At 39.1% G+C, this 20304-nt stretch overlaps 3 protein-coding genes across 4 annotated transcripts; all 3 read right to left on the reverse strand.

The window, feature by feature from the left end:
* Positions 1-2635: 2635 nt before the first annotated feature.
* On the reverse strand, positions 2636-4259 carry m17 (IL-6 subfamily cytokine M17). Its single transcript, XM_038732985.1, has 3 exons — positions 4135-4259; positions 3533-3681; positions 2636-3371 (listed from the first exon to the last, which is right to left on the reverse strand). Exons 1-3 carry the CDS (start codon positions 4187-4189, stop codon positions 2913-2915), a joined length of 663 nt encoding a protein of 220 aa, XP_038588913.1. The 5' UTR covers positions 4190-4259; the 3' UTR covers positions 2636-2912.
* Positions 4260-6323: 2064 nt separating this feature from the next.
* taok3b (TAO kinase 3b) lies at positions 6324-14927 on the reverse strand. 2 transcript variants are annotated; one of them, XM_038733667.1, is made up of 8 exons: positions 14178-14927; positions 13225-13461; positions 12937-13065; positions 12583-12786; positions 11395-11634; positions 10606-10818; positions 10117-10299; positions 6324-8782 (listed from the first exon to the last, which is right to left on the reverse strand). In XM_038733667.1, exons 2-8 carry the CDS (start codon positions 13408-13410, stop codon positions 8621-8623), a joined length of 1317 nt encoding a protein of 438 aa, XP_038589595.1. In that variant the 5' UTR covers positions 13411-13461; positions 14178-14927; the 3' UTR covers positions 6324-8620. The 2 variants fall into 2 exon arrangements, with proteins under 2 accessions (XP_038589595.1, XP_038589596.1); XM_038733668.1 differs by lacking the exon at positions 14178-14927 and having other exon boundaries at positions 13225-14130.
* Positions 14928-17100: 2173 nt separating this feature from the next.
* LOC119914382 (heat shock protein beta-1-like) lies at positions 17101-19974 on the reverse strand. The gene is made up of 3 exons (XM_038733669.1): positions 18329-19974; positions 18088-18151; positions 17101-17986 (listed from the first exon to the last, which is right to left on the reverse strand). The coding sequence occupies exons 1-3, from the start codon at positions 18717-18719 to the stop codon at positions 17815-17817; spliced, it is 627 nt and encodes a 208-aa protein (XP_038589597.1). The 5' UTR covers positions 18720-19974; the 3' UTR covers positions 17101-17814.
* Between the last annotated feature and the right edge of the window lie 330 nt (positions 19975-20304).

Here is a 20304-nt window from a genome sequence, read left to right on the forward strand (position 1 = left end):
TATGGTTGATGTCATTGTGTTATTTAGGTTTTTACTTTGTAAAGTTGTCCATATCTTTCAATAAGATATCACATAAGTAATTGTGTTTCAGATTTCTAATTGCCAGTGTTTGTGTTCATTGCTGGACAGTCACACTGGATATTGATCGGTTGTGTTTCAGTGTTCTTAAGTTCTGTCAAGACATGTTGCTGGAAATGTGCTACGAGTATTTTTCATGTTTCCAAGCTGATTAAGAAGGCTGGCTCTGTGCTGGGTTGTGGAGAGATGGATTTTGCACAAAGTGCTCACAATTATAACACTTCTACTCTACTACACTTCTACCAACTACTCGTCGGACAACAGTGTCTTCAGTCAGAGACTCCTTAAGCTCTGCAGAAAGTAAAGTACTGCTACAGGAAGTCATTCCTGGAAGAGGTGACTTATTGTCTGAATGACAATGCACATTCTACACTCATTTGCACAGATATAGTTCTATCTATCTTATCTAGTCATCCTAAACAATCCCTACAACTATTTGAATCTATAACATTTGGTCAGCATAATAATTTATTCAGCTCAAGGTCACTCTAAGGTCTATTGGTGCTATCTATTATCAAAATTATATCCAAACAGCTAATAGAATAATAATGTTTCTTTATATGGATAAGAGAGATAATAATGTAGCAAATTCATAGTTTACATTAAGTTTTGCAAAGCAGTCAGTCGACCTTCAACTTTGGTCCAGACTGAAATTTTTCAACAATTATTGAATGGACACAAAATTTGCTAAAGATATTTAAGGTCCCCAGAGGATCAATTCGAGCTTGGCAGTCACTGAATTTTCTTCTAGTGCAGCCATCAGTTCAAGTTTTTTGCTTATTTAGTGAAATAACTTGATGTTTACAAGATGGATTAGCCCAGGTGATGTAGTCTTATGATCCCCTGACACTTTCTGTAGCACTGTCATGAGGTTGACATTTTTTGTTGTATTTAAACAAATTTAAATATTCTCTACATGCTGCATGGATTCAAATAACATTTAGTTCAAGTATCTGAGACCCCTTAGGATGCCTTAACGTCTAGCACCATCATCAGGTCACAATTTCAGTTTGGTCCAGTACTTATAACCGAATCCATGTAAAACCAATAACATTGCCATCATCAACACGCTATTTGCGTTTCTTGCCAACTAGCAAACATTAGCTTTCCAACACCCTAAACTATGATAGTGAACATGGCAAACATTATCTTGTTAGTATTGTCACTTTGAGCATGATAGCATGCTCATGTTAGCATTAGGTGAAGCACATCCTCACAGAGCTCCTAGTTTGGCTGTAGACTCATCGTCTTGTTTTTAATCTCATGTTTAAATGGGAATGTGGGAATTATGTGTGCTGCTTTGCAACCATTAATTTTCCTTTACACACCCTTTTTTTCTTGACCTTGAAATAGTAGTTTGACAGAATATATACAATAAATTGCAGTTGTGCAGAAGTTGACACATTTTCTCAGTGATTGACCCATTTATTCATTTAGCTGACACCTTTATCCAAAGCAACTGTGCGATGTTATATATGTTACAGAAACTTCAATAGGTCCTGAGTTAAATCTCCAGCCATCTAGTTCTGTTGGGGTTTGCATGTTCTTGCCCACGTTGGTGCTGAAGATGGGCAGATAATTAGGTTTTTCTCTTACAGCCAAAAACATGCAAGTCAGGTGGATTAGAGAGCGTTTTACAGTGAGCTGCACTTTCACAAAGCTGCATTTGCTGGTTTCACAGCTGACTTCATAGCTCTCTATGGTCTTGTAAAGCATTAAGTGGGTAGTGGAAATGAATTAAAAATGTAGACTAAAGAATGACTGTTGCCCTGAGGTGCCCTCTGTGTTGTGCTTTAAATAAAGCAGAGTTACAACAGGGAACTTGATTTATGACCTACAGTGAATCCCCCATCTACTTCCAGTTTCCTGAGAGCTTGTGATCTGAGGAAAGTTTAGTTAAGCATTACTTAATTCCAGCAAACATATTTAGTATCTGTTATATGTATGTGTGTGTGTGTGTGTGTGCATGTGCATGTGCGTGTATATTTACAGATGACAAGTTTGCATGCATTGTCTGCTATTCATCCATTTAAAAAAGGGGTCAGAATTTCAACCTCTCTTCCGTTTTCCCCACCCCACCCTTCACACACTTGCATCTCCATCTATATGAGGATGCAAGTGCTCCAACCACACATAAAGTTATCTGACCCACACACACCCACACCTTGTGACTAGCCAGACAGCTCGACAGTTTCATGAAATCTTTCCTATCTGATGCAGCCTTGTGCCGAACACATGCGTCATTCTGAGCTGATATCACACAGTCAGCGTCTCAGCAGCTTCCTGATTTTCTTTTAACCCTTGTTGATGGACTGATTCTGTGCACAGCGCATGATGCTTCAAATGATTTTTTATTTTTAACATTTGTCAAAAACAAAGACATTTAGCTTTATCAACAGTGCAGAAACAGATACTTAAGTACAGCAAATAAGTCTGTGTAATGCATGAAAATCTGTTTACTTTTTTTGACATTGTCTTTTTTTCCAAGACACTCCCATGTCGCTGAAATTGTACATTATAGATGCAACCACAAAAAAAACAAGAGATCATAAAGAAGTACAGATGCAAAGTATATTTTAATAATTTTATACACCAAATAAGTTTACATCAGCAAAGTAGAACCTTATATAACATATTAGACAAATTAAATATACATGACTTCCATAGGGCCTCTTTACCCTCTTTTGACAGCACTCGTCTTATCAGAAACACACAAGAAAATAAATATTAAATACCATAAATAATTTCACTGATGTACCAGCCACCTTCATACTCACACATATGTTAAAATCTTTATTGTTGAAAACTGACTGTCTAAGGCCATGAGGTCATCCTCAGAAAAAGAGTGTGTTTTTTTGTGTCCTTCTGCACACTTTGTTAGTCCTCAGTTCTCGGGAAATATTTGACAGGAGCTCCTTGTAGGTCTTCAGGACCACACAGCCGTAGACCTTCTGCTGGAAGACATTCTGGGGTGGAGGTAGTGTTGTCGGCCCCCCTGCTGGCTCCGGTTCCGGCAGGTTCGGGAAGAGGCTCTGATAAAAGCTTTTAATGCGATCTGCCAGGTTCCTGCTGCCAGCACTGACGGCCGTGAGCTTGGTCAGCAATGGGCTTGTGGGTAACTGTAAGTCTGTCTGCTGCTCATACACCCGTTTAAAATGTGGGAAGAAGGCTTGGAGATGTGTGTAGATGCTCGCTATCCTCTGTGATTGCTCAAGGCCGGAGATGTTGGGGTCAGGGACGTTGTTGACTGACACCTTGCAAAAGAGCTCTGACATTTCTCCTTGAGAGGCTTTCTGCGAGAAAAAAAAAGAAAAAAGAAAAATTAATCAGATACCAATAAGCCACACATCTTTAAAAGGAATAGTCGGCATACTATGTTTAAAGGCGTACTGAACAAGCAGATGAGGATTTAACACAGCAAAATAAGATACAACAGTTTTATGTGTGCACTTACATATGTTTTGATTAGGTCAACAGATTCCTTCTGTATGAGTCTGGTTAGCTTCAAAGTCTGTTGGAGTGAATTCCCACACTGCTGGTTTCTGCTTGCTGCCACAGTTCTTGTTGAATCAACAGCCATAACCAGCAGGAGAGAGAGTAACGCTGAGGAGAAAGGAACTGGTCAGTTAAGGTTATCCTACATCCCATCGGCGGGGGGAACTTCATTTTAAAGCCACAAGTGGAAGGCAGGAGGGATAAAAATAGATTCCTCACTTTGCAAATATTCAGCAAGAAACCCCCCCCCAAAACTCAACTATATTATCAGTTCAGACAATGTATAAAGTCATATAGCCTACTGTAGTTAACAGTATGTTTAGATGCCTACAAACATTGTTGTCAAACAGTTTAAACACTAGTTTACTTCATTGATGCTGAAAAAAACTGTTAAAAAACTGAAGCAGTAAATTCTGAATCTGAAACTTAAAGCAGTTTCAGGCAGCTGCACAGCAATAAGGCACTGAAAATAACCACAACAGCATGCACAATGACAAGAAAAGAAGAAACTGTGTTTAATTGTTTTTCAATATTTGAATAGAAAAGTAGATGTAAACTTACTTGTTGCTGGTTGCATGAATTGTTGAAAATGCATACTCTTTACATGACCATTCATTCTCCCCTCAGTATCATCGGCAAATTGCGCGGACTCGTCATAATCACACTCCTTTAAAACTTTTTTAAAAGACAGAAACCACACATTTGTCATAGGAGGAAATGACGTGCACTTTGTGAGGCAACCAAATTTCCCAGAATGTCCTTTTTTTTGAGATGTGCATTTTTTTTTCTTTCTTCTATATTAAACAAGTGGGCAATGTCCCTGCATGACTTTTCACAGAGCAGCCATGTAGGGATGTTTTCTAATTATTATTACATGTATGACCATACAGTGCGGCACAAATGATTTTTAATAGCACTTCCTTTTTATTTGTGCATGGAAAAATATACACAAATGTGATGTATTTATATCACTCTAAGAACATGAAGTGGCTGATTTAAAAAAAGAAAAAACAGTGTCATATATGCATGAAAATAATTTAAGGACTGAGGTCAGCCAACCAGCCTTTGATACAGTTCACTGACATGCTTTTTTTTGCCGCCCTCTAGAGAATGTGGGTGAGAACTTAATGGTGTGAAAAAGTAAAAGTGAGCTCATCACAGTGAACACAGCTGCACAGTGATGATGTTTCTTATGCACTGTCTACATAGTAAAAACCTGGAGTTATATGTAAAGTTCCTTAAACTGGAGTGAAAGCACACCATGCTGTAACAATCTAATACCAACAAAGGGATTTGTGTGGTTCTTCCGATGGCTTTCCTGGCTTAAATATGACTCAGATGATTCAACAACAAAACCACACCTATGCACTCATTAGTGCACGGATGCTACTGCGGTTAACTCACAAATTTGACCCTATATAATCAACTAAGACAAAGGTGACTCTTGAGGTAGAGTTGGTTTCAACCAGACAAGTGTCTTTTAAAGTAGAATTGGGTCTGAAATAAATAAGAGATGACATGAAAACAATCCCTGAGAAGCTTTTCCATTGAATTTTGTCTTTGCAACTGCTCCTCAAACCACGTGGGTCTTTTTGCAACAATATATTCTTGCGGGCATTTGCACAGGAAACTGGCAAGGTCACAGGAAATGCATTTCTCAATCAGAAACTTTTACATGTGCGTAAAGGGGAGGGTCTGCTTAGCCGAAGTAGGCAATATGTCATTGTCATCACACCATAAGTTGAAGCTTCTGACAGGCTGTGCTCACATTATCAGAGGATGATCACATCATGACATACAATGGTGTTGCATCCTCCGATGAGTTGTTTAGGCAATATGAGAGGAGGAACCGGAGGATTATGTAAAAAATGAAAATAACACAAACTGGGTTTTTCATATGTTGTCTAATCTCATCATTGTCACCATCACCACAAACATCGAGGAATAATTCTGCTTGGAAACACCTTATGATGTGTGTTTAGCCAGCTGGAGTTCATGGGAGTTCAGACTACAGGACAGAAATGTTCTGATCCGTGTGAGAGCTATAGGTTAACTTTGCATTGAAACTGAAACAGCTCACTGAGAAGCGACATGACTACCACCTTTTTTTGATGGTGAAAACATCTCTGTTTTAAGCATCCAAACTAGATGCTTCATTGCTGTCAAACCACTGACTACTTGAGAAAAGACAGGGGGAACTCGAAGCACCACAACCCTGTCAGCACTAATGCAGGTAAAGGCTAACCACTCTTCTGCCATTCTCGGGGCTTTCCAGTTGCCCCAGGGGATAATAAGAGGGGTTGCGGTGAGGCGGGCAACTGCTGCAGATGATGCCGCAAACGTCGACAATTCAAGGAAACTACAGTCGGATTCCTGCCAGCTTATACAGTACAGTCATGCCAAAAAAGCCCCAAATCAACATCAAAATCAAGTAAGCTTACTCTGAAATGTAAGGAAGCCTAGAAAACACAGGATGCTCTGCAGTGTAGCTTCCCTCTCACCTCCTGTTCCCCTTTCAAGGTTCTGGTTTTTGCAACCAACCCTAACCTGCACGTATGTTTCCAGATTTACAGTAAATCATAATAAACAGCATTTGATACAATGAAGGTCACAGTGGTCACATCACACCAAAGAAAAGCAAAAGTGAGACATCCTAGACCACATAAGAGAGTATTACAAGGAAATCAACCACAAAACAATAACAGATGCACTGTCATTAAATGCAGGATGTTGATTGAGACTCCTTTTTTTTCAACAGAATCTCTTTTATTTTGTCTTTGTACTGCACAGGAAATGGTGAATAAGGTTGTTTAGGAAAGTCCCCTTTATTCTAACTAAATACATCATTCTAGTGACTTAGAAATTCACACAAATTGTAAGTTCATATCTGTTCTGAAGCTCTCAGGCAAACCTTATTCAAGCATCCCAATAGCACTTTTTTTTTTGGAACCATTTGTCCGCAAGGCTTCAGTTATATGTGACCAGACAAAAGGCCTTACTGCATATGAGAAACGTTTTCATCAAATTTCAGAAAGTCTGTGAAAATGTAAAAGGCTGAAAAATCTAGAGGAGCCATTCAACTTCAGAACACACTCTGGTCAAACATAACAAATTCAGAATTTAGTTTTCTACGTGTAAAACAAGAGCATTTAAGTTCTATTGCCATCAGAAATTGAACGTCATTATATTCCTTCATTTAAAATACTCTGTTCATGGGACATACTCCACCTTTCAGCCCTGTGAGGAATATGACCGAACATTAATACAAGTTGTGGCTCTGAAATGAAAAGAAAAAAAACAGGTAAAGAAATACCTGCCAAACATAACAGGATTGCAAGACCACCACATTAAACAATGTTTCAAAAACTGATCTGTGATAAAATAGTATTTATTTTTTCATACATATACTTAGAGGGTTTCACTGCATGGGGTACTCTAAATATGTCATGAGTGTTTGAAAAACTTAGTAGTGTTTTGACTCAGAGGGGGTTTCAAAATGCTTTACCGTTAACATTTTGTAAAAATCAATTGTTTCTCCAAGACAAAAAACTACAAGGCTAAAGGTGGTATTATAAATTAAGCACCAAACAATTATCTTTCCATTTAGTAGAAATGGAAACATTGTGCAACCTGTTCAATGACCATAATGAACATGATAAAAAATATGTAAATCAGATAATTAGACACTAATTACTCAAATGCAATCTGGACCCACATGTTGTGTTTGCTTTTGTAGAACCATTGACCCACAAAAGATCATCGTACTGATATCATAAGACGTCGAAGTTCCATTCACCAGCATGTATACAATCTGAGAGTCTAGTCATTCGACTTAGCAATATATTAAGCTATTGTATGACCATATCTCTATATTATAAAACAAAAATGAAGCAAAATCTTTATCATTAAGCTCTGTTATCAGTCATAGACCAGTATCTCTGTATGTTCTAGCTATATTCTCATGTACAAATATTCATATCAAAAGTTATACAGCACAATTCTCACCATTTCCTTTACAAGAACTTTGATTAGTGAACATTAAATGATTCACAAGTTTGGATGAAACCAAAACAAAATAGTGCCGGCCTCAGTAAATAAAATATAGATATAACAAACACGTAACTAAAATCCGCTTCAGGCACAACTTAAATAAAGGCATTTGTGAAATTATCATATCAAATATGGCGCTTATGTCCAGTATCCATAGGCTTAAAACAAAAACAAAAATGCTTTTATTTACAAACAGCTAAAATCTCTGACAGATTCATGCTTCACTTCACAACCTGAATTTGTCCTTAAAGTGCATGCAATAATAAGCAGTTTTTACCAAGTGGGATCTTGAGTTGTGATAAGATAAACTGATTGATCAAGCTAATGCCAATTGATCCTACATATCAAATGAAAGAAAAGGTAAGAACTGTTGCCTAGAAAAGTGAGGGACCACAGTATACTGAATGCAATATGGAAGCATAACCAAAAAAAATAACAAACTCTGACTTTATCCAGTGACCCCATACAGTAATATTCACATTCAGAGCATAAAATAAAGAAATAGAACAAAGTAAAATAAAACTAATAAAAAAGACAAAGCAGCTTAACACCACGGGGGAGTCCGCAGCTCACATTCCACAATGTCCCTCCATGTAACACACACATTAGGCATCATACGAACATGATGGGTTTCTACCATAAACATATCAAAGTGCCAATTTTACTAAAATTTCCTGATTTATTCAATTCATACCAAAATGAGGAAATGGCATGGAGGAAAGAGTCTGTTATTTTTAACACATACGTTTTGAGTTACACTGACTAGGTTTGATTTTTATTGACATGTTGTTGTTGTTATTTTGTTTTACTTTCCCCCTTCAAGTTTCACAAAAGAAGTTCTCATTGCACGTTAACGCCTCGATTCAAAGATGCAATATCTAAGAGAGAAGAAAAGCAATAGAGAAAGTTATCCAGCTCTGTCACCATGGATGTGACAAATGGTCAAGTGGACATGAAAAGGGCACGGATATGTTGTCCTCTAAAGATAAATCCACTTTCATCTGTTGTCTTCTTTGGGGAAGTCCATAGATCCCAGGCTTCCAAAGCCGAGGCTTCTACTTTCTGTGTCAAAAGTGTTAATTTCCCTGTCCTGGCGTTCCAACAAGTGCTTGATCCTTTCAGTACGCTCCTTCTGAAGTGTGGCCAGTTCCTCCTCAATCTGTAATGTATAAACATGATGGGGGTTATTTTGTTATATGGGCACTAAATTTAAGCTAGTGTTTTGCCCAGCTAGCGATGGGACTTTGTTGTCTGTAACTCTTTCACAGAATGATGCCACAAAAGCTACTTTCTATGAAAGTTAGTGGAGATATTCGTAGTTCATAAAATAGTAATCTTACTCTCAGTGGTATTCACATCTAAAGATAAAACAATTACATGTCAATCAACATATAATTATTCTGCAATCATTATCAATTAATAATTTTTAAGCACAATTACTACATTACATAGTCCAGCTTCTCAAACAAAAGGAGAATATATGTTTTATGCATAGCCCATTTATAAATGAATTGTCTCTTTATTTGGTGTAATAAAAATGCTTTATGGTTATTTCTCTATTTTTGGTAAAGGTAAGGGTTCCTATCTCAGTACGCCCCCTACAAATTCGGTTTTAATAAGGTCCGAAGAAAAGAAAAACAAGACTGTGAGTCTGCAGCCATGCTAGCGGCTCTGTGAGGCTGCACTTACGTACAGCGGTGCTTTGAGCTGAATGCTAACATCAGCATGCTAACATGTAAATATGTATTTTCACCATCTTAGTTTAGAGTTTTAACATGCTAACATTTGTTAATTACAGCAAGAACAGCTGAGGCTAATGGGAATGTCACAAAATTTCATGGCAATCCATCCATGAAATTTTTCAGTCTGGAACAAAGTGGTGGACCGGAGAGCCATGCCACTAGCGTGGCTAAAAACAAAAAAAGTTTTTTGATTTTGCAATTATTCTTATATTTTATGCATACAGCTTTGAGGTCTGTACAACCCCTAGCAAACAAACAAAAGCCTCTGAATAATACATACCTTTCACCTTTTAAATGACTCCTTAGGTTTTCCTCTAGCACCACCCCCATGAATACACCTTTCCTGGCCAGTTTTCTGCCAATTTGGAATGACCAGGTTCCTGTGCACTGCAATCCTTTTCACTAACTCTGTTGTTGACCAGAAGAAGGCTCCATAACTCCAGTGTCACCAGCCGCTTGTTTTCACTTGCCCGCAATGAGCTTCACCAGCACAACGAGGATGTGACACATGAGAGACCCCTAACTTTGTGGTTGAAACCAACCATTAGGAGTTGGTGGAACCCCCCCATCCATACTGCCCTCCAACTGCAAACTCACTAGGTCCAGGAAAGCATGTCTGGACCATATAAGGTGTCTTTCTGGATATTAATCTGCCTTCCTATCCAGAGGTCATTTTCCTATATAGTATCACACTGCATTTATTTATTGCATGCATTTAAGTATTTTATAATGACTTCAATCTTAAACCCACCTTCTGTTCAAGGTGCGCTCTGCGTATGGAAACCTTCTGCTCAAGTTTCTGCTGCTCTCGCTCATGTTGGGTCTCCATCTGTGACTTGGTTTTTCTCTGGTAAGCATCCAGGAGCTCCATCTCTTGCTTCAGCTGCTGCTTCAGAGCTTGGCACTCGGTTTCCTGCTCTGCGTCTAATCGCATCTAGAGACCCAGCAAGACGGAGGTAGTTACAAACACATTAACATCAAGCACAGGTTGGGCGTCATTTGTCAAACTACAGGCCAATAATTTTTTTTGCAAAAGATTTAGAAAAACAACTGTGGCATGAAACAGCCCTCTAGAAATTCAAATGTGTGATAAAGTTGGAAAAAGTTAATGCACGTGTAGACTGTTACCATTAGTTTGATGTGAAGAGCAAATGTGTTGTACAAATAAATATACAACATACAAATGATGAATGAGGCCCACTTTTGCTATGCATGACAAGATGCTTCAGGATCCTCGTACCGCTTGTGAAGCCATCATCTCGTTGATGCTCTGCTCATATTGCTCGGCCAGTATAGCGAGCTTGCGGGTCTGCTCCTCTTTTAGGCTCTTCAGGATGCTCTTGTGGTCACCTTTGGGAGAGACCTCCAACTGATGGTTCCTTAGAGCTTTGTACTGCTTGTTCTGCACCTTGCAGGTATCCTGAAACTGTTTCTTGATCTGCATCTCCAGCGTCTACAGAGACATTACATTAGTGTCCTGTTCTTTCATGCTACAGTCAGATAATAAAACTTTAATGTGGATGCAAAATTATTCTACTGACCAATAAAACAAATCAAAAAGTAAACAGCGTACTCTCTTTCAGCATCTCTCTTAATTTAGTTGACTGACTCATTTAGATTATGGGCTCAGTACCTGACAACATAACAACTTGTATGCATTTCATTTCACCTTGTTCTCAAGCTGCTAATGTAGTAAATCACTTTGAAGTGGGTTAAGTGGTATAAATCAATAATAATTCATTCATTAATGCGGGCATGAAAGTGAGCTTTCATGTCTCTCCATTGTAGCTTTAAAGGGGTAAAGGGCACTTCTGACATAGGTTAACCAAATATCAGAAGAGTAGAATAGTAGAGGGGACAGATAAAAAGTACCTGCAGAGCTTTCATTTAAAACCCATTATGAAATCCTCTTTTCATGAAACATGTCACTTCCCTTTTATAAACAAACTTGTAAAACCTCTTGAAAGGGGTTTACTGGGTATCAACTCACTAAATAAGCATATAGTGGCAAAGGGAAAGTTCCTAGCACCTTGAGGTTTCTGGGCTGCTGCCGCTGCTCCAGAGTATGTTTCCTGTGTAGCTCCCTCTGCCGCCGGCCGTTGTACTCCTCCTGGTTTTCAAGCTCTGTCTGGTGCTGCAGCCGCATGAGTTCGATACGCAGCTTCTGCAGCATCTGCAGCTGCCTGCGCTCCATGTCCTGGGTGGACTCGTCCTGCCGGATCATCAGGGCATGCTCCATCTCCTTCTGGGTCCTCTTCTTGTTCAGCTCCTGGGACAGTGAAGAACAACACTTGACTGGTTAATTTTGTTGTCTTTCAACATTTAATTGTTAGGCACTCTTCTTTTTAACTTAAAGTGCTTCTTTTTGCTGATATATTTAATAAATCTTGTGTCTTCTTTAATAAATCTATGTAGATGACGCACAACTTTAAATTGATCAAAAAAAGTAATAACTACAGGCTTTCATGAGGAAATTGTTTTACTAATGTTGCAAGTAACCCTGATAAAATTAGTAAATGACAACCTTAACAATAACCACACTAAATATAATGATGTTAACATGCAAGTTAGTGTCTCATTCTACCTTTCTTTTTAGCTTTTTCCAGTAAAGTTCCAGTAAAATGTAAAATTTTGTATTCAAGTTGTGAGTGGATTCATTCAATCTCACTGTTTGAAGTGTTGGAAATATAAGTTCTTAAGGCAAGTCTGAAAATCCTTTATAATATGGCTAATTTAATTCAGCTTAATGTGGGTTGTACTGAAGGCCACCATGTTTACTGCCTTGTTAATTCCCACTGTGGAAATGTTGTATTGCAAATCTATAATAGCAAATCTTTTGTTGGTTCCAGGTTCCCAATGTGAGGATGTGCTGTTTCATTTCATAAAAATACAATGTCAGTACCCTAGTTTTTTTGGAAAGCTGGTCAGAATGGCAATTGCTTCATCAGAAAAAAAAAAATCACCTGATTCATAATGAAAAATTGTTAGTTGTAGCCTTATCGCTGACATTTCAATCAATCAAAAGTCCTCCATATAAAGGAACTAATTTTTCTATGCAATCTGATCTTGATTTGGTCATCCCTGAATCACAATAATCATTTCACAAAATGCTCTTATGTCCAAACATCTGAAAACACCACTAGCCACATGATATTTAATTTTGGGATTATCAGCATTGTCTGATTACACATGATGTAATGTCAGGAAATCGCATTACCTCTCTCAGTTGTTCCTGTTCAAACTCGTGCTTCCTGACAAGACTCCTGCGTTTGAGAGCCCGGCAGCTCCGGTCGTAGACCAGCCTCTGTTGGGCCAGCAGATGAGCTTCCTCCTCAGCCTGAGAGCGCTGCATTGTTTCTTTGTGCCTGGACAGACGCTCCTGCTTCTCCTCCTTGGGTGTACAAGGGTCCTCGTCCATCTCCTATAACACACAAAAATAACAGAACAGAACGAAACAAGTGTAATTATCTGACAACAATCTCATAGAATATGTGTTTCACATTGAAAGTACTGAATATATATAATAAATGTGATCAAAAACTTTTCACTGCATCTTGTCCGTGATATTTACTTCTTTGATCTTCTCTTTGCAAAGCCTGTACTCCTTTTTCTGATTCTCTAAGAAAGTCGTCAGCTCTTTCTTTTGCTGAGCAACAATCTGTTGCTGGATCCTCCTCTCTTCCGCTGCAACTGACTTCATCTGTGAAGACACATTAATATTAATATTCAAATTATCACCCTTCATTGATGTCTTAACTGTCATAAATGCCTGTACAGACAGAAGTTTGGCTTCAAGTCACTTTGATCACTCTGTAGTTTCCACATCATTCATAAGTAACACCTGCTGTTGAGGCTGTACCTCTTTGTCTGTTTGAGCAACGTGCCGTTTGGCCAGTCTTTCCAGCTCAATGTAAGTGTTGTTCGCATGTGTCTCTAATTCCTTCTGCAGCCGGAGCCTATGCTCATCCATCTCGGCCTTTAGCCTGTTCTCCAGGGCGATCAGCTGCTTCTGGTGCTGCCGCCGCATGCGCTTATACCCAGACATCTGCTCCCGCAGCTCAAAGTCCTGCTCATGCTCCTGGATCTACCTGATGACCTAGACAGTGGAACACAGGAAGCAGGAAGTAAAAGAAACAGAGCAGGCAGAGAGAAACAACTGACATGGTGCAGACAGGGAGGAAAAGGGGACAACTGGTAAGACAGAGGCCATGGCCTAAAACAGACCACATACAGTATGAAGCACACTGAAAAGTAATCTCATTACTGCACAGCCACAGTAACTCAATAACTTAACAAGAGTTGATAAATAATGCAGAAGTCTGACAATCCGTTAGGGTTGAGAGTATCAGTGTCTGTCAGCATCAGTTTCATACAAAAGAGGTGAACATGAATGAATCAGTCACTTCAGCACCATTTCTGATGCATACCTAACATTTATATGATGCCACTTTAAGGCTCAAAACCAAATGAATATTTAAGAATTGCATGGGAGAAGATGTGGAAACGCACCATTTCCAATCTGACAAAAAATAAACCTCATTGGTAACAGACATCAGGCAGAGATTTATATGGAATATATATAAACGCAATGCACACACAGCAGAGGCAGGAGGAAGCTGAGGATGGAAAAAATGACATCCATTAACAGGATCTGGTTGCCATGACTACAGATGTACAGCTGAGAACACAGACACCCCTTCCCTCCCCTCCTCACCCCCGCCGCCAGCACGCATGCACGCACACATACACTAACACGCGCGCACACACGCGTATGTATTTTTTTGCAAACGGAGGAGAGAGGGAGCTGCGTACCAAAGATGCTGATTTGATGGTGGCAATGTGTTCACAGATCTTGCAGTCGAGAGACCGGCTCTTGTGAGAAGTAGGCCGCAGCTCTGGCCTGGTGTCCCTGTGCACAGCCTCATCCCTCACGCAAGCATGGTCCTGCAGGGGGGGAGGAAAAGGAGGAGATAGTGGGGTTGGGTGCTTCCCAGGCCCTCCGCACTCGCTGTTTCTGCTAGAGCTGCTATTATTGCCGAATCTCCCTGAATGCAGCACACATCCAGCTTTAAATGCATCCTTCCCCTGCTTGTTCTCCCGCTACTGTTTGCAAGTTCTTCCTAAGAGAGAAAAGGGCATTGCCAAACAATTGCAGGCACCACCGAGAAGGCAGCTACTGGACGTAGTCGTTTTTTCTGGCGTCCCCCTCTTCCCAAAGAGGAGAAACCAAAAGGCTCCGGTGGATAAGGGTGAATTATGCAATGCCTACCATTGAATATCGGAGAAAGATAGCACAGGGATATATTTCACTGCCACTCTCCTTTTCCGTTTCAAAATGCAAAAAATGTTTGGGAGGAAAAATACTTTTCCTGTGTTCCAATAATCGCATGTGGCACCATATTTAAAAATATTTGAATCAGGTAAGGCACATCCAAACATGGTTTTCCCTCGAATATGTCGCTTGATGATCCGTTTGTATTCCACTCGAATTTCTGTCCTACATTTACAGCGCACTTGGTCATGGTAGGTGGTTCTGGTGCCTTCTATTCATCTCTTTCCTCTGTCCCTCTTCTACACTCCCCCTTCCTTTAAAGAGACACCGCAATACTACAGGCACATCTCAACGAGCCTGAAGTTATTCAACATCAGGCTCTATCAGAATTTGTTTGAGAAATCATAAATATCATTGATGATTGATTTTTATTATTATTTATTGTATGGATTGTGGATTGTTACTGTTGTTATTATATTTTCACCAAATCCACTCCTTTTAAAAATGTTACAATGTATTTAATAATTGATCAGCTTCATGGTATCTTTTCTAATTTTTGAATCATCTTTTTTCAAAACTCCTCCTTTTCTTTAGAGAAAAATGGCAAAATAAGACCCATATCCACATAACACTGAAAAATGTTTTTCCTCTGTGGACTGTGAACATTTCTTGTGTTTTTATATAGCCTACATTGGCTAGGCCTATTTGATATGAAATGAAGCAAAGAGACTTGAGAATATTTCCACTTCTGTTATTATTCCTGTCCTTCACTTTTTATATCTCTCACTTTCTGTCTCTTCCATGGTGCTGAATATGTCTCAATTTTTTAAATGCTTTCTCATTACTGCTACTTCTACTGCTATTGCTAGCTTTAATACTTCTCCTATGATTACTACAAACATAAAGTACACCTTAGCAACTGTTAAGGAAATTTCATAGGGTGCTTGATTGATGTAACAGGAAAAGGTAAGACAGCTCTAACTTGGAGTCAGCCGGGCTCAATAAACCATGCTATGTTAAGTCTTCATCAGTCTCTGAAACCTCCTCATCACACCTGAACCCGGCACACAACATTTCTTCAACCACTTGCTACTCCCTGCTACCACCTGGAATTACAAGGGAAACCACCTCATGTGCCTAGAAATAGCAGCCACCTACCACAATCTAGAGACAGCATACTGGCAACTTATCCAAAAACAGAAAAACATATTGAATCTACCACCTACAAATCACCTATAGCAACACCTCAATAAAATCTTAATTAGAGTAATTTTGCACAGGCAGAAGGCACGTGCACGTACATTTTACATTTACTACCCACTACGCTGAGCAAGAACTGGGGGTTACTCTTATTACCCCGTGGATGCCTGCTTTGCTTTATGATATTTGACTGTAGACTTTTTTTGTCATTTCAACCATATACAGGAAACGTGCCTCCAGGATCACACATGAGACTACACAGCACCAACTAAGAATACAAAGACACAAGACTGCAAAAAAGTGCACATGTGCAACCACGTACAAACACTGTGCAAAGACTGTGGAAAAATACTAAATTACACCTTTGAAATCACTTTCGTTTAACCTTTGCATATATCACTATTTAGCTTAGAGGACCATATAATGTATACACTCATTAAAATGGACAGACCGTATATCTGGTCTGCTTTAGTTGAAACATGTTTTGGGTTGTGTTGGGGTCATTTGTTGTACACTGAGCACTTTTTTTGTCCGAGAGGTCCAGTGATTGAATTTGTGGTATGCATGCCCTCTTGTGGACTATTTGATATTTTCGGCAAACCATGAGAAAATGGCAATGGATGAATAATCAATACAAATTCCTTGTTTTTTTTAACTGCTTACACATTTTTTCACAATTCCTAAAACTGCACACTGCATTCAGCATGCCATAAATGCATCTCAAAATGAAGCATTTTCATCTAATGGGGAATTTATAATAGTATGTTTTTTGGATATACCATGTACACACTTTTGTCTTTCATGGGCTTATGTGTACATTTCCATACAATGTTCAAGAGTGAAAGTAATCTGCTGAGAGGGTTTGAAAAGTACACTGTAAACACCAATGCAATGTTGTAACAGAAAATATTTATTTGGCAATACATTACTGTTGTAACAGTAAGCAGTTACTCTTTGCGCATGTGAGGAGTGGGTGTGAGACCTGGTGAAGTGTAGCATAAGTGGTTACGTTTGAAAAAGGAATTTTGTGTCTTAGGTAAAGAACTGTGTGTAGTGTTTTGAGAAAAATGCAGTGAAAGGCTATAAATACTGTAGCTTATGGTTTGGGAGATTTGGTGTATAGTGTTTCGCTCTTTGAGTGAGAGGTTTCAAAAATCGTGTGACATGCAATGATTTTGTGTGTAAGTAGTTGTCCAAAACTGTAAACTGCTTTTTGTTAATCCTGTTATCTGCTATTAAATGCATCAGTAATGAAAGACACTAAAAGAGAAAATGATGTTTTTAATTTATCAGAAGCTGTTACATTTGTGGAACATTATAGGATGTCAGGACAGTTTCATTAGACTGGTCATTAATTACATCTTATACTTACACACAACTTTCATTACAAACATTACAACTTCTACAATGTTTCTCTTCCTCAAAAGCAAAACAAAATTAATTATACGTCTTCTATTATGTTGCCCTGTTACACAGAAGCACTATTTGATGGACAGTAAATAAGCTGCTTAGATACAAATAGTCAATTACTATCCAGGACAAGTAAACCAGTAGTGCACTGTCCATTCTTGGCCAGTATTGTCAGCCATAATTTCCACAGTCCCTTAGGTCATGCAAGGTCACAACTACAGCTATTAACATGTCTTTTTTATATATAATGAAGACATTGGAAGTGCATGGAAAGGTGATGGTATGTTGTTAGAAATGCAAGGTCATGCTTAGTGCTGACAAGGAAAAATAATTCCTTATTTTCAAAGTCTGTGTTATATTGAGTCCACCTTTAACATTGAACAACCAGAAGTAATTGTACTGGTGACAGTGCATTTTGTGTATTTTGTGTATTTGACAGTATCTTATGGCAGGAAAACAAGCTTGTTGTTACAGATGACATTTAATAAGCTGTAACAAACTTACTTATGCCAGTGCACAGGTTGCTACACAACTTGGGCTACAACTGATTGTAGTTTCAAATTCTGCTTACTGGTTTCCCTTTTCACCATCCTGCATCTGTCTGGTCTGAACGGGTATGACAATTTCATTTGATGGGTTGCTGATGGAGGTCCCAGGCGGGGCGGGGGCCTCTACAGACAGAACTCCATCTCCAGACAGAGAGGAACTGATGTGCTGCAAGTCCACCCCCTGTGGTAGCCTTAAAGAAATGAGGAGGAAGTTTATCAGCAACTAACACATCAAATCAAGCAAATCCCAGTTATCTTGTGTAGCTGAACTTTTTAAAGTTCTCTAACTTACTTGTATTTCCGGGTGAAGCACCGGGAAACCAATCCATGCTCATCCTGCCTTTCTTCATGATTTCCTTGAAATGAACAGTAATATAAAAAATGATGTTAATAATAAGGAACACACTGATTAGCTCAAATGTCTGTGTATGTAGTACAACTTTTAATGAAGCTTCTACTTAGGTTTAGTCACATTATTTGTTTCATATTCCTCAAATAGCTTATGGAAAATCAGAGATGCATGTGCAGTATACCTGATATTTGCAGATAACCCTCCTTGGTTGTGATAGTAATTTCCTCAGGCGAGAAGTGATTGACGTCCAGGTTAATCTTCCAGCTGTCCTGCCCTGTTCGGATCTCTGACACTCCACTTGTCAGTTGTCTCAGACCCTTTTGGTTCAACGCCGCAGGGTGCTGACCACTGAATGGAGGCAGATGGGGAGTTTGAGTGTACCCAGGCCAGGAGAAAGAAGCCAGTCTCTTCTTCGCCCAGTCTATCCAGTCCAGATCGCTGGGCTCTAGGAATGGAGGGAGGCCAAAATCCTGCGCAAAGATGCGACTCGGCTGTGTCCAGTTTGGGAAAGGATCCCAGCCCACATCTCGGCGGAAAATGGGACGGGATAATATTTTATTTGGTTCACCCATATCCTAGAAAATAAGCTCAGAGTGAAGGAGAAGGATGTTGAAACTGCAAAGCCTGTAGCTCCACCCTGACAAACAAGTCTAGATTGATGACCTGGACAGCAGCTGAAAGTGAACTGAGGAAAATGCTGCTTTGGCATCTGTAAAGCTCCACTCACACACTTTATATACCCGGCTGATTCATTTTAACACTTGTCCAGCATTAAGTGTGATCTAAGGGGTGAGAATGACTTGTATGTCATGAGCTGGGTTGTTACCCCTCTGTTGCCCAGGGACCGGGAGAGGATAATGCTAATTATTTGTATTTATATCTCTGGAGTGTCTGTGGCAAGTTGTTGGCGAATGACTCTGGAAGCAGCAAGCAGACAGTTTATTCAGCAGTGGCTTCTGCAGTCTTGTCACATACTGCTGCCCTTTGTCCATAGAAATCACAGCTTTGTGTTATTATGTGAGGGAACAGCATGAACATCCACAGTCACACAGTAAACAACAGATTTAATTCCTGTTTCTAAACACAAGATTGAAGGGAAAAAAAACTCCAGACCAAACAAACGTTGATAAGTATGGAGGGCAAATTACAACATGCATACAAGACATGTTTACATCCAAGACAAAGTGATGGCCTGACGCAGTCGAGTGGTAGTGAGGAATTTTGCATCTAGAGCTAGGTCTTCACGGGTGTTATGTTGTACAAAGAATGACCCGAGCATTTGAGAAATAAATCAAGCCATTCCCCGTCAGAGAGAAATGCTATTTATTAATGAGGCAACATGGCCTTTCCATCTACGCTCATCCAAAGCATTAGTCAAAGGTATTAACCAGATAAATACAGAGATACAATTTAAAAGTTCAGTAACTAAACAGCAGAAGTAATACATAACGTTTGAAGCGATCCCATTGCCGGGAAGATGGACTAGTGTTAGCAACGCCATATTGAATTATCTAATTTATTTATTCTAGGCCCACCTAATTTTCAAACCAAAGAGTTTGCTGTACGTTGTAGGCAATACTGCAATCAATGTGACCAGTTGTATTATCAGCAGACAATGTTTGTGTAATTTCTGAGCACAATACTTTAAAAATTAAAGAAGCATTAATATTACTTCATGAGTTAAACAATGCGATCACTGGAGAAGGCTATCAGTGCTGGAGGTTCCCTCTATGGTGCCGTTCCAGTGGAGAAATTGCGATGCAGTGCTATGCACACTGTGGTTTTATCATAAATGCATGAATGGCTCCCATGAACCTCGCTTTGACATGTTAGTCTGTTGTTTTGTTTAGGATGTCAATTTAGCAGCTAAGTTAACTTTTGCTGATAGGTTCCTGTGAAGGTACATTTTAAGTAATCTGTGCATGTATTGCCTTGAATGGAAATATAAAACGAGCCGCAGTGAAATACAGTAATATTTTATTTTATGTATTGTTGGTGTTATAGTTAACTGATAACATTTACACACATTGTAGCGCAGTACTGATGCTGATCAGAAGAACAATAATGTGTTATTGTATGTAAGAAGAAAATCTTAGTCAACATCAAGTCTTAAATGTGTTACATAACAGAGCTAATAGGAATCATACAGAAGATTCA

This window comes from Micropterus salmoides, unplaced genomic scaffold (assembly GCF_014851395.1).
Source record: "Micropterus salmoides isolate LMB-PRFRI ecotype aquatic unplaced genomic scaffold, ASM1485139v1 Ms_hic_scaffold_20, whole genome shotgun sequence".
NCBI lineage: Eukaryota > Metazoa > Chordata > Actinopteri > Centrarchiformes > Centrarchidae > Micropterus > Micropterus salmoides.